This window comes from Phoca vitulina, unplaced genomic scaffold, assembly GCF_004348235.1.
Source record: "Phoca vitulina isolate PV1807 unplaced genomic scaffold, GSC_HSeal_1.0 scaffold9, whole genome shotgun sequence".
NCBI lineage: Eukaryota > Metazoa > Chordata > Mammalia > Carnivora > Phocidae > Phoca > Phoca vitulina.
This window is the reverse complement of record NW_022589712.1, coordinates 35,115,659-35,130,819: the sequence shown is the minus strand read 5'-3', so window position 1 is coordinate 35,130,819 and position 15,161 is coordinate 35,115,659. Positions and strand designations below refer to the sequence as shown.

At 36.5% G+C, this 15,161-nt stretch overlaps 1 protein-coding gene across 13 annotated transcripts in view; it reads right to left on the bottom strand.

The window, feature by feature from the left end:
* Window positions 1-15,161, bottom strand: part of PTPRK (protein tyrosine phosphatase receptor type K) — a 554,769-nt gene that overhangs the window by 244,691 nt on the left and 294,917 nt on the right. For all 13 annotated transcript variants that reach the window (XM_032407893.1, XM_032407895.1, XM_032407898.1 and 10 more), the window contains exon 6: window positions 6,211-6,385. In XM_032407893.1, the coding sequence (XP_032263784.1) occupies window positions 6,211-6,385 (175 nt within the window). The remainder of the gene's footprint in view (window positions 1-6,210; window positions 6,386-15,161) is intronic.

The following is a 15,161-nucleotide window of genomic DNA, read 5'->3' as shown; positions in this document are numbered from 1 at the left end:
AGACACTGTTAGTTCATGAAGTTGATATAAGTCCTCTGGAAGAAATGGGCCCAAATTACATTTATCACAAACTCCAAGAGAACGGAATTGAGAGACTCAGAAGCAAAATATAGGCCTAGGAACAGTGCTCTGAAATCAAATTCCCTGGAGTTCACAGAAAGAATTATCTGGCATGCAAATCTCCCTGCTTCCTCTTTGATCCTTCTCAGATTCTTAAGAAGTAAGCTCCAACAAAAGCAAACTCCCCAAAGATTCACTACAAAAAACAGTGACCAGCACCTCAACTGCTAAACATTATGTAGAGCTCTACACATGAATCACCTATGAAAATACACTCAAAACTCCCCTGGGAAAGAACTCTGATTGCGTTTTTATTTTTAAAACAAAATAAATAACGTGAAAATAACCACGTGGGCAAAACAAGCCCCTCACGCTGCCATTTTCATGAAGTAGCTGAAGAAAACTGAGAGGAGGAAATTAATAGGAAAAAGTATTTGAAATAATCGTGTGCGAAAGTGGATAGAACAGAATCTCTATCATAACATACTATCTAAAATGAGGACATCTAGTATCCTTTTGCTCATTTAGAATTTAAAAATGTACCGGACACCTTGTACACTGAATCACCTGAATTACAAGTAGCTACAATGAATGAGAGGAGACTCCAAATGTTTCTTTTATCATACTGAAGGGTAGCAAAGTAAAATTTTAAAATATGCAACATTTGGAGCCGGCTACAAATTTGAGACATTTGGTTACCCCCTCCCACCCCTCAACCAACTTCATGTACTTTCCTAACTATATAGGGGCAGTTGGGGAAAATTAGTGTGTTATTAATTCATGTGTTCTTGGATTTCATTATAGTTCAGATTTTATAAAATATAGGTATTTGTACTGAATTCTCCCAGATAACTCCAAATTTCCTGTCAAGGTGACTAGTTTTCACAATAGAAGCAAAGAAAAGGGATCTTCAAGTCACCATTAAGAAAAAGGATCTTTATATGAATGCATAAGTCTGACAGCCGTGCCCCGAAAACTAGTTAAAAATCAACAGTGTGTGGTATTAAGCGCACGCTGATGGACTCAAGCTAGAAATTCCATGGCCTTTAACCACCAACGAACAAAAGTATTAGTATGTCATGTTTTCCACTTCCCAAATGTCCTTGCTTCTGATATAAAAACATTAAAATGAAATATTCAGACCTGATTTTTAAGATTTTATACAAAAAAAGACTAGAGTAGAACACATCGGTCAAATAAAAATTATTTAAAAAAAAAAAAAAATCATCCCAAACTTAAAGTCACCCTTACTAGTTTGTAGGAGAAGACAGCCTGATTCAGACACTACAAAAAACAGTTGCTACCATCCTTTCCCGGAGGCCAGAAATCTCCATCCCATGTGTAGATGAGGTGGCCCACAGCTCATCATCTATTCCCTTTATCTTTCAGGGTCAGCCCCACCATTCTGACTTTAACTAAACAATTTTAGTTATTAATTGTTAGAGAAGTATCGATCATCTATGCAAAAATATTGTGGCAGGTGCTGTAGCAAACAAAGATAAACCAGACAGGCTCTGATGGAACAAAAATCACAAATGATTTCGATAGGAGAACTTGAAAAGTCCAAATGCAAACGCAGTGTTAGTTTGGACTTCTTTCCTTCTTCCCCGGTGTAGCGGGTAACTGGTATTGGGCAAGTGATTCCAGTAAACAGCTTGCCATTCACCAAATTCACCCACTCCACACTTCTCCGGACTTAGGATAACACCTTTCTCCTGCACAACAAAATTCCAAACTGTACGTCCTTCAGAATTAACTTGTACATTCTTTTAAAATACTTCCTCAGTTCCTATCTTACCTGAACAGAATTAGTAACTCTCTCTGAATAACATTGCTTGTGCTCTGGAATCCCATGTACAAATGTTCTCTACTGGATAGTCCAGTTGTCTCTCCACATGCAACCATGCTATTTTTGATACTTGTGGAAGGTAGTAACTTCTCTATCCCCAAGTGAATGAGTCCAAAGAAGTATGTAAGTATACTGCTATCCGACGTCCATGAGGAGACCCTAGTTTAGGATAGAAGACAAAACTATGGACTGCAGAGAGAAGAACTGGAAAGAACCTGGATTTTTCATGACTAAATGAACCAACCCTAAAGCCTACCCCTGTACCTTCCAGGTACAAAGTCAGTAAATACCCTTATCTTGAAGCTAAGTTTTATTGTCTTACAAAGGGAAGTATCAACAACAATCCAAACCCCTTATCATTTTAAACACCAAAATTTGTTTTACAGGTCCACCTACATGCAGAGTAAGGCTGGGGACAGACATCCACCCTACTGACTCCACAGCTAGAGGTCGCTAGTATTCACTGAGAATAGATAAAAATATTAACTCAATACTTTTTACGTCCACAGCATTTTGATGATGGCTGATAGTTGGTGGCGCTAAAATTTAAAAATCAAACCAACAGAGACAAACAAAAACTGTGTTTTTCACATTAAATAACTTAAAATGTAACTGGAGTTTCACTGATAAAAAAAATAGAAAAGCATAACTAACAAATAGGAATAGAAATTGAGTGTCAGTTGCAGCAGACAGAGAATTTCAGAGAAGTTTGTTGTGGGTCAGTTGGTCAGGAATGTAAGTGGACCCTTGATGTGGAGAGGCGGGAAAGAACGGAGAAGATTGCAAATGAAGTAAAGGATGAGAATCTGTAACACAACTTAGGCTACAAAGTCAGGGCTTTCAGCTTTCAGCTTGTAAATGCCATTTCAACCTGTATTTCACATTTTTTACACTTCAATTTTGTAAAAGCATTGAACAGAAACATCTGCTCTTCACCTCATCTCTGTAAAAACTTTTTGTCAATAAAGATTGCCTTCCACAAGGTGAAGACATTATCATTACTCAAAATGATCTGGAAGCAATGCTAAAGTCATGACAAAGTAAATTCTGTTTCAGTATACTTTTTTTTTCTTCTTCTTCTGGCTGTGGGAACACAGAGATCAATACTCTTCCATGAGAATTTTGCAGTGAAATTTTCATTTGTAACGGACAGTAGTGAGAGAGCCTTAAGCACGCCCTGTCACTTCCAGTTTAGGAGAAAATGCACTAATACACTCTTACCCTTGGGTCATTTTTGACAACAGGCAATGCTATGCCAGCTCTTATTAAAGACTATTCATATCACTGCCCCAAAAATTTCCTTTAAAATTACCATCTTTTGTATCGATGTAACAGGATGTCAGCTTTAAAAGTGCCAATGAGAGACAGGACCTGTCACCATAGTTAATTCTCAGCACTGTTTTAGCACCAGGACAGCCGACCCCAAAGGGTGGGTTGTTTGGTTAAAAATATTTATTTGGTGGTTATCTAGACAAACAAGAAAATTTATTCCTTTATATTCGTTTTCAAAATAAAACAAGCAAAGTATTACCTGTAAGTATTAGATATAGAACAACCTAAATATGTTGAAAAGAAAATAAAACTGCCAAAACAATCAAAATATGTTTCTAAATTGTTGGCGGACTCTGGATAGCAAGATTTAAAGCACCATTGTATTTTAACCCAACTATATAAAATCTGAAACAAAATGTAGGCTAAATGGCAGAACTTTAAAAAAGGAAAAGAAAAAAAGTCAAACTTCTCTATGAAATCCAAAGATTCTCTATTTATACATCTTACTGAAATATTTATTCCACAAGTAACACTCCCAGAGCAGCCATAATACATCTGTCTCCAGGTAAAGAAAACCAAGCTTTGATAAAATGATAAAATCTATTTTTTGATTCAGATAAACAAGAGAGATCTGGTAATGCCAAAACAAAACTAAAATACACAAATATAAAACAGCTCTACGAGAAAAGGAAATGTATCTTTCAAACGGAACACCCAGATAAAAGTTTCAACTCTGCTTTCTACAAACTGTTGAATACACCACAAGACCACTTCCTCAAAAAAAGTATACATATGTATATATACGTATATATACACATCGACATACGCACACACAGACAGACAGACACACATATAAATAACTGTATGGTATTCAAAAGCACTCTAACTGCACTATGAAAAGCCACCAGCTCTTTAAGCGCCTGCACATCAAATGCAGAGTACCATACACATCAGTGAGCATGATGACTCAAGGGCACACCCAACTTCCGGTATCCAGAGCATATTAATCACTCTGAAGACTACCCAAGGACACCTTCAGGCTTTCCAAAGTAGGCTCAGGTGAGAAAGCGGCTGGAACAGGCTCAAGAGAGATGAGTATACAAGCATCTACAAACATAAAAATCGTCTCTCTGCCTGAACCTTGCCTGAGCACTGAACGCTAAAATACTATCCTATTTTCTTATTATTCAATTAACTGGGACTGTGATTTCATGAACTTAAGCAGATGATATGAGCTGACTCTGGAGACACGAGAGAAGTCTTATTTAATACAGAGTCATATCCAGTCTACAAAGATAAACTTTTTTTTAAAAAAATGATCTATAGGATCTCTCAAGACAAAAAGCATTACAAACGGCTAGTGGCATTATTTAATCATGATAATGTGAGATAAAGCTGTGGTGGAAAAGAAGGAGCCCAGCCTCAGGAGTCAAGAAACACAGGGTTAAATTCTGGTTCAGTCAATTATTAGATTTTTGTGGCTCTGGGCAATTATCATATAGTCTGAATTTCAATTTTCTTCTCTCTAAAGCATTAAAGGTTAAAGTATTAAAATCAAGTAAATCTTAAAATGAAATAATATATGTAAAAGACATTTGATGTCAAGCATTTAAAATAGATTAACTTGAATATGGATGTCTCTCATGTTCTCCTTCCAGCCTCTGGGCCTTGACACGTGCCCTGTTCTCTGCCTGGCACTTCCTGCGGGCATTTATTTCTCTTATCCCTGCCCCCACATCCACATCCCTCACCTGGACAATGGTTCTCAACCTTCAGATCCTATCTCAAAGAAAGCTCACTCACAAGGACCTTGTCTTGATGTCTCAGATAAATCTCAGTTCAGGTTAGACATTCTTGTTAGGATCTCCCAAACTTGAGGAGATTTAGGTGGTTTATAATTATTTTCATTTGTGTCATTATTGATTGATGCCGGAGTCTATTCAACAGAGCTGTATTTCCTTTAAATTTTCACATAGGAAATAGATTCCTCATTTTTATTTTTTTTAAAGATCTTATTTATTTGAGAGAGAAAGAGAGTGAGCGAGTGAGAGAGAATGCACATGAGCCAGGGGAGGGGCAGAGAAGCAGACTCCCCGCCAAGCAGGGAGCCTGATGTGGGACTCGATCCCAGGACCCTGGGATCAGGACCTGAGCCAAAGGCAGACGCTTAACGGACTCAGCCACCCAGGTACCCGATTCCTCATTTTTAGGGCTTCAGTTCAACTACCCCTCTCAAAGAGGTCTTCCAGATCACCCTAACAAAAATATTAATCACCATCACTTTGAGTATTTATGTTTCTTCATAACACATATCATAATTTGATACATTTTCAGTATTCTTCTATATAGTGTGCCTAATATACCTCAGTGTTGAGCTCTACATGGTCAGGGACTTTGTATTTTATTTACAATTTTATCTCCACAAACTGGAACAGTGTATATATTTGGTGTATATGTTTCATAGTATCAGGGACCCAGTAAATTTTGAATGAATTTAATACACATTGTGCACGTGTACTTGTCAAGCTAAGCTAAAGACCACTTAGCAAGCCTAACTTTCTAAGATCCTCTGGGGGCCAGAATTGGTGAACATCCACCACCACTGGGTTTTGATACCGTTAACCTTTACAGATCTCCATGGGGATAGAAACTCTGACCTTGACCTCATGGCCACAACGCTTTGAAGAACAAAAGTGGTATCTGTGGAGCTATTTTAAACAGGAAAAGCAAGTCTAAAATTAAAATGCAAAACTAGATGGTGGCAAAATGGAATAAAGTGTTCTACATGGTTAGCCCTATTACAGCTTTTTAAAATAGATTCCTTTCTATGGAAAACACTTGTTGAAACCTTGTTCGACAAATGTACAACAGTCTTATTGTACTTTAAGACATCAGCAGAACTTTTATATGATAAAATTTTTCAGTGACTTGCGATGAAGAGCAGCAGGTTTAAAAATCAATCAAAATAACTACAAGGCTGCTTTGTTCTAACCAAGCCAAGCAATGTCATGAAGTGAAAGCAACTTTACCTCTTACAATAAGTTGAGCGAAATTGGACACACCGGAGCCTCGTTCTGACTGCGTTACACAGCGGTACAAGTCCTGGTCAGTTTTTGTCACTTCCTGCAATCTAAAGGAAGCAGCAAATCTTCTGTGATTGATGTTCTTAGTCTGGGCTACTGGTATATCTTCTCCATTTCGTCTCTGCAAGCAGAAACCAATCTTTAAAAAACAGGTTCTTAACATTTCCATAAATCTAAAGCATCTTAGCAACCGATACCTGTGATAAATTATTCTCGTTCCTAAATTAGGAGGAAAATGTCTATGTAGCCCCACAAATCTTTTCCATTGTCATTCAACCCAAAAAAAGCATGGAAATAAACACTGGTATCCTTTAGGGGTATAGCACTGATACTATACATTACTACTATTTTCCATAAAATTGTTATTGGCTCAGAGCATATGAATTAACAGAACAGTTATTGGCCCCATGGCATATAATTCCTTTTCCCAGAGTATACATATGGGAGCTTCTTTTAGCCCTTATTCTATACAGCATGTGCTATATAATAGGTTTGTCCCCATAAGAAGACCAAGACCATGCCCAATGCATCTTTGTATTCTAAAAGTGTAGCATGTGACCGACCACAGAATGACAATAAAATACTGATGAATAATTTAGAGCCAAACCAAAATCTGTACCTCTTTGCAAACCTTATCTCTTTGGCATTAATGACAGCCAATTTATACCGTTTAAGAGAAGTAATCAAAAGGACCTAAATGTTAATAGCATATCTGTCAACTTTCAAAATGAAATACTGAAAAGCATATTTATGACATCAGGGTACCTCACACAAGACCAGTAAGTGTAAGCTATAAAGGAAATGGTTGAAAAATTCAACTATAATAAAATTTATAACTTCTACATGTTGAAAGACATCATAAATAAAGTGAAAAAAAACCAAGCCACGAACTGTGATAAGATATTTGTCATGGAAATAATCCATCAAAAGATAAATAGCCAGGTTATGTAAAGATCTTCTACAGTTCAATAAGAAAAAAGACAAACAACCCTATCAAAAAGTGGACAGGCTATAAAAAGAGAAAATGTATATGTCTAATAACCATGAAAAGAAATCCTCAACCTTAATTTTAAAATGTCTATATGTCAAAGACAGCACAAAGGGCAAAAGAAAAGTCATAACTATGAGAAAGAACCGGTCATGATCCTCAACCTCAACTCTTGTTGGTGAAATGCTAAATATCCTGGTATCCTTTCATACTACTTAAAGATCATCTCATACTACTAGATGTGGGAAACAAAAGCTCTAAAATTACAAATGGAAGTATAAAATATTACAGTCATTTTAGAAGATAATTTGTTACTATCTAGTAAATCTGAAGATGTATATACCCTAGCACCCAAAAGTTCACTTCTGTATTTCTACATCTGAATGAATCATTTTTGCATATGTGATCAAAGAGATAATGTACAAGAATGTCAAACTCAGAATCATTTCAATATAAGAAAAGTTCAATATGGGAAAGATCCAAATTTTCCTGAATAGACTGAGATTTGGCCATCCAACAAAATACAGTGTAAATGTTTATGCAAACTAAGACCAGCAGTGTGCTGGTAAAATGCTGAACAATTCGTTCCTAACCAAAAATATAAAGTGTTGATTTGTATCATGTCCGAATTTCTGTGGTGTAAATACTCCCACTATGGTCCCTTTCACATTACCAATGTAATATCGTTTGGCTCCTAAAATTACTGAAAAATTAGCAATAGCTATCACAACCAGCTCCATTATTCCGCTGATGTGAAATACACGTATACATGTTAAAACCTCAAATAAAATTCCTTAACAAAAATTAGTATATGAAATAAAAATGCAAAATGTCAACTTCTTTTAAATTTGGTGGGTACATTAGTGGTCATCTTACTGTTTCCTATAATTTTTTCATGGCTGAAGCACTTTGTATTTTTTAAAAGAGTAAATAATAAAGGGATCATTCTATTACTTTAGTAACTTTAAATCCTAAAATCCACTGTATCTGTACTCTCTTTTCTCCACATCCCTGAAATGATGTATCTGTGCATACTATGTAGTATATACGCATGTATGGGTATGCATACGCATACATATACACCTAAGGACACAAAGTCCCAACTATGATTTTACCATATTTTATTCATTCAGCATTTTTTTTAAAGATTTTATTTATTTATTTTGACACAGAGAGAGAGAGAGAGAGAGAGAGAGACAGCAAGAGAAGGAACACAAGCAGTGGGGAGTGGGAAAGGGAGAAGCAGAATCCCCGCTGAGCAGAGAGCCCAATGACCTGGGGTTCGATCCATGGGGCTCTATTCCAGGACCCTGGGATCATGACCTGAGCCTAAGGCAGACTCAAGAACTGAGCCACCCAGGCGCCCCTTATTCATTCAGCTTTTTGTTAACTCTTTCCTTACCCACCTATTCCATGATTTTTGCACCAAGATCTCTGATCATTCTCCTGGATAATAATGAAGACAAAATGCCTATATTGTATTTTCTCTTCATTAAGCATATAAGCATAAGCTTATATATGCAGCTTATATTCAGAAGTCTTAAGATAAAAACCCATAAAATCAAGTCTAGATTCTTTTTCCATACAAACCACACAAACAAAAATCCATTACATATGCAAATTTCAGGCTGCCCTTTTTTCAATGATTACATCATTTGATACAATCTTTCTAACTGGAAGGCACTCTTTATACCTGCACATACTCTCACTTCCTCTTCCTCTAACTTATCCCTCCAATGGTGCCCTCAACCTTCCAGCACCTTCCTCTCTGCCATTTATATTTCTCAGCTCTTCTGCAAGACCAGCCAAGTCCCTGGGCAGCCCTCCTTCTGAATTACCTTGTGTGTGCACTCACACACCCACGTCTTTTAACTCCATGCCTTTCAAAAGCCCATCTTCTCTAATGAAGAGATTCTAAGTACCTTCAATGTTTCTCTCTCAGTCATCATTATTTCCTCTTTCCATCTTAATCGCCATTCATCTCATGATACCACCTTCCTCCAAACTTTTCTTTAAAGGAGGGCATGTTTTCTTCTCTGGCCTCCCTCTCCTTTAGGGAAGGCCACCATTACCCAGTTCGTCCCTTGCGGACCGACATTCCTCTACAATCCCACTCACCAACCTCTCAACTTCTGGAATTCCCAGCATGCCCAAGTATCATCCCCATCACAGTGATCTACCAGGCTAAAGTGTCCTCTCCAGCATAGTCCTGTGAATATTCTCAGCGATCCCCAAACTCACCCTGGCCTCAGTGATGCCCAACAGCCTCTTTTACGACCTTAGAATATCCAAGTTCCCGTGCTATGACGGTTTCCTCTAGAACCACAGCTGACCATGTGATTCTCCCATTTCTTCAATCCTCTGCATTCTTTTTTTTTTATTATGTTATGTTAGTCACCATACATTACATCATTAGTTTTAGATGTAGCATTCCATGATTCATTATTTGCATATAACACCCAGTGCTCCATGCAGAACGTGCCCTCCTTAATACCCATCACCAGGGTAACCCATCCTCCCACCCCCCTCCCCTCTAGAACCCTCAGTTTGTTCCTCAGAGTCCATAGTCTCTCATGGTTCGTCTCCCCCTCCGATTTCCCCCCCTTCATTTTTCCCTTCCTGCATTTTCAATGAGACCTCACTTGACCCCTTACTTTACAACCAGGCATCAAAGCCTCAATGACAGGCTTTTCTATCTTGAATCTATTCTAATATATTCTCTCTCTCTCTCTCTCTCTCTCTATATATATATATATATATATATGATATGATATGAGAAGTGGGGGAACTCTCTATATATCTCTCTCTATAAAAGTTACTATGTATCTATATAGTATATACAGATATATATATAAGGGAGAGAAAGATATCTCCCCCACTTCTCATATCATATCATATATAGATAGATACAGATATAGATATATACTTTTTTCCCTCTTGGTATACTGAAATCACCCTAAAGGTAGGGTTTCAAGTCTTACTTACATACATATTTTTCTTCCCTGCCATCATATATATTATCTTTATTTACTGAGTTGCTCAAGTTCTTGGTTAAAATGAATTAAATTCACTGCTGTTTTTAGAGACAAGAATATGTAAGCCCTCCTTAGGCTTTTACCAATTACTATAACAAAATATACTAATCATTAATTAAAAGTAATAATAAAGGGAAGCTACATAAATACAGAACCTCAAAGGCATCTGGAGATCATTTATGCCAAGCTATTTCTGAACAATACCTCAACTTAAAGACATTGAGGGGCCTGCTTAAGGAGATCCAGGAGTACACAAAGGTGATTACATTACATTATGTTTATATTTGTGTTTAGTAATATGCTAACATAAGCACAAAATATGCTTATATAGGATATACATTGTTTATATAATTAAAGAGCACAGTAGACATACATGCTATTTTTTTTTTTTAAGATTTTATTTATTTGACAGAGAGAGACACAGTGAGAGAGGGAACACAAGCAGGGGGAGTGGGAGAGGGAGAAGCAGGCTCCCCACTGAGCAGGGAGCCCGATGAGGGGCTTGATCCCAGGATCCTGGGATCATGACCCAAGCCGAAGGCAGATGCTTAACGACTGAGCCACCCAGGCGCCCCTGACATACATGTTATTTCTCTTTTGAAATAACAATAACCATTCATCATACCATTATACCCTCATAATATTCAGGCTTATCTTCAATAATCATTTAATAAGTGCCTCCATGTACCTGATGGTATATAGGCTATTATCTTGGTTCTGTCACTGCTATCTCAAAAAAACCTATGTGACAGTTATTTCCACTAAAAGATCATAAAATCAGGATTCAGAAAGATTAGAAATGTGATATGTAGCCTGTTAGTAGCAGGATTAAAACTCTAAACCAGGTTTAATGACACAAAATCCAGCAGTATTTCCTCTAAACTAAGCCAAAGTTGCTTTTTTCCCCCATTTATATTATAGGTCCAGTCCAATGAATTGATTATTTGTTGTAAAGCCTTGGTCAATGCATTGTACCAAAGAGAAATATAACCTACTCTACTACACATTGCATTATTTACTCAACTTCCAGTAATGCATTACAGTTAAAAATAGCAAATGATGACATGTACATTTCAGAAGTAAAAAATAATGATAACTTTTCTTTTATAATCCAAAATAATAGGTCTTTGCCTGACTGACTACAAACTATCAATTTAGCAGAGTGGGCAGCACTATGAAGGAAGAAAGAAGTCACGTTAAATTTCTCCTTTATGCAGCAGTGTTTGCATATAGTTTTCTGCTTTTACATTCTTTAGTTCCAGGCTCTTTATCCTGCTTTGAGATTTTTTATATGATTTTGCCACTGTAAATGTCCCCAGCTCTGAGAAATACTGAGAAACGAACCACAAAATTATATGATCCAAGGATTATAACCTAACACTTTGCCTTTTTCTCTCCGCCACTTCTCATATCCTCACCATGCTTTCTTAGTTGCTGTGTCTCCATACAGGTTGCTGAGATTTGTCATTAGAGTCTCTGAGTTATTACTCCTCTATTTAACTAAGTGAGCTCCCTCATGCAGGCCATATGCAGTGTTTATTTGACAAGTTCGGTACCCGGCTTAAAGTAGTGCAGTGATAATATTGGTTAATTCTCAACATCTATAATACCCAGGTTATTAATCAAAGCCCTTGCTATTCCAAGTGTGATCTACAGACCAGCAGCATCAGAATCACCTGTCAAAGCCTAAGTCTAGAGATCACTCTAAACCTACTGAATCAAAATCTACATTTTCACAAGATCCCTAGGTTACGCATCAAGACATTACAGCTTGAGACACACTGGTAGAAAACAATCATGGAAGTCCTATTCCTAATCATAGTGAAAGGTATAAAAATGGTGTGTACCCTGATTCTGGCCAATGAGATTCGACAAAAACAGGTCAATTCCCTTCCAGGAAGGTTTTCACACTTCTAGAGAAGACACAGTGGATCCTCTTTTCTTTTTCTCGTTATGCCTAAAACTAAAAGAGTGGACTTGTCGATGTGAGAGAACCCAATGTGAGGGAAAAGTGGACACACAGAGGACAGCACATCAGGGAGGAAGACAGAATCAGGTTCTTGAGCAAGTGTTTGAAATGGTATCAACAACTCCTAGAGCCCCTTTCTTTCTTGGACTTCCTGTTAAAGGACATAATACACTTGGTTTTATATTACTTTCAGCTTGAACTCCTAAAAGTTAATATGGTACAGTTAAAATATGATACAGTTTATCTCAGCTTTTCTTTTCAAAGCTTGAGGAATAGAATTAATCCAATTTAATTTAAAATTAAATAATGTGGCTCTTAGAATACTTGCAGGGATTATTTCACTCTGTTGACTTGAAGAAAATATTAAATTACATTTATCGGTTTATTTATTTTTCACTGCCTTTCTTGGGCACATGATGATATATGATCCCTCCATCCTCTTGGAGTCAGAGAAACTGTTAAGAGACTGTTTCCCTACATTTGGTATTTAGGTTCCTGTTGAATACATTAAGGGGACTAAGAGGATGGCATATGATTTGTCAGTACTTGCCCTTTTGTCCAAAACTAAACCCAAAGTAAATTTGCACAATATAATTAAGTAAGGTTGAAGTGAATCATACAACAATCCAGCCAAATTAATGCCAAGGAACTGAGGATTCCTTACCAGGGCTTGTCTACCATATGAATGTTTTTTTCTTTCTCATAAGCTATTATTATTATTATTGAACAATTAAACCAAGAATTTTAGAAACACAAAAGGTTTTATGGCAAAATTAAAGGCTTAGAAATCTAGACATTTCTAAAATTAGAAACATGTTACTGTTTTGAGAAAAGCACTTATTTATATCCACTAGAAATTATTATATTTATTTCAACAGATTAAGCATTTAATAAGAACATAGTGTTCTTCGAGGAAAATTACACTAAAATGACAATATTAAGTTGGTCAACATATTTACTATTTGGCAATGAAAGGACTGAACAAGCTGAATGATATTTGACACAGAAAAAAAAGAGAGATTGCAAAAATAATTCTGATTAAAAAGCAGGTAAAAATGTGCTGGGGATAACAAATTACAAGAATCGATCATTACCCAAGTGTGAAAAATGTAAAGTCAGCTATTAAACAAGAAAAAGAGTTTTAACCTACAAAGCATAGGTGTCTCCATAGTGTTGAGGTACAAGGAGTGACACAGAGAGCATGAGAAAGTGGACTGAACCACACCTGATGGAGGATGATACCTAGGTTCCAGTCCTGAAACAACCATTTAGTAGCTTCACAATTCTCATCATTTCTCACATCTCCACCTTTTTATTTAAAACTGGGGGTATCTATTTGTACCTGCTATTCAACAAAGATGTTGAGAATATTAATGAGACTAATTGTATAAAAGTTCTCATTGCAAATCCTGATAACAGCAATATAATGAAGATAATGATCAACATAATATCTAAGCAAATAAAAATTTAATAACTGTGATGGTCTTTTGATAATTCAACTTGTCTACGCTACAGTCCCAAGTTATTCAATCAAACTAGGTGTCCCTGTAAAGGGATTCTGGAGATGGAATTGAAGTCTATAACCAGTTGACACTAAGTAAGGGAGATTATCCTAGATAATCTGGGTGGACTTGATTCAATTAGTTAAAATGTTTTAAAAGCAGAGCTGAGGCTCCCCTGAAGTTGAAGAAATTCCACCTATAAACAGCAACTTGAGTTTGTGCCTGAATACACCAGCCTGCCCCTCCCAAGGGTTTGACCTGCAGACTTCAGACTTGCCTAGCTAGCCCCACAATCACAAAAACCAATTCCCTGCAGTAAATCCTTTTAGGATTAAAAAGAAAGGGGGTGGGTATACACACATATACATATGCTTTTCACGTTTGAACACTGACAGATATAGATGATTTTGTTACCAGAAATGCTTCTAGAAGAACAGATTTTTTAAAGCTGAGTTTTCTGATCTGCTTTGGTTCTAGGTTTTCTAGAATTGGTTCTCCAAATCTGGTTAGACTTAGAGGCAATAGTAACTCTATTGCCAGTAGTAAAAGAGACATTTTTAGTCCATAGCATGATGTAGTAAAGAGATGCAAAATATTACCATTAGATATTCCTAATCAAATACCTATAGAAGGTAAAGTTCTGGGTGACCGTGCATTTGTGACCTTAGAAAATTTTAGACAAACTAAGGAATATAAATAACGGTATTGGCTGGTTGCATCAAACTGCACTGGAGAAAATAAGGAATATAAAGCATGTGAGTTTACAATTATAAAACTATGCCATTCATAGTAAGAGGGAAATTGAGTAGAGCAAAGAGACCAATACAATTAAAGCATTACACTTGAGGGATTCTGGCAACTTGGTGGCAGTGGGATAATTTTTCAGTCTTTCTCAATCTGACACATAAAAACAGACAAAACAACAAGAGAAAGTAAGGAAAGAAAAGGCCCAGACAGAGTGGAGATGAGAACAAAATCAAGAAATCCGAGAAAGCAAGTGGCCATATTTTTAAACATATCTCACAGGAACAAAAGACGGATTCTTGAAATCAGAAAAGTTTTCCTGAACTCCACATCCCATTTTAAAATTTCGAGACAATATAATTCACATAAAAATGAACAACTTAAAAGTATCAAGGTCAAGTCCAACATAAAGTTATTATAAGTTTAAAATAGAATAAAGAGCAGAGTATAAACCCCAGAGTCTCTGAAAGTAAGCCAGGAAAATATGCCCATAAAACAGATCAAAACTGAAACCTAATTCCAAGCTATGCTAAAACATATTAAGAAAATGATTCATGACATGAAAGAATAATATAAATTTGAATTAATAAAACTCATAAATAAGATGACAGAACTCAAGAAAAATTAGAAATGAAAGAAAAAAGTTATTTCAGAAGTAT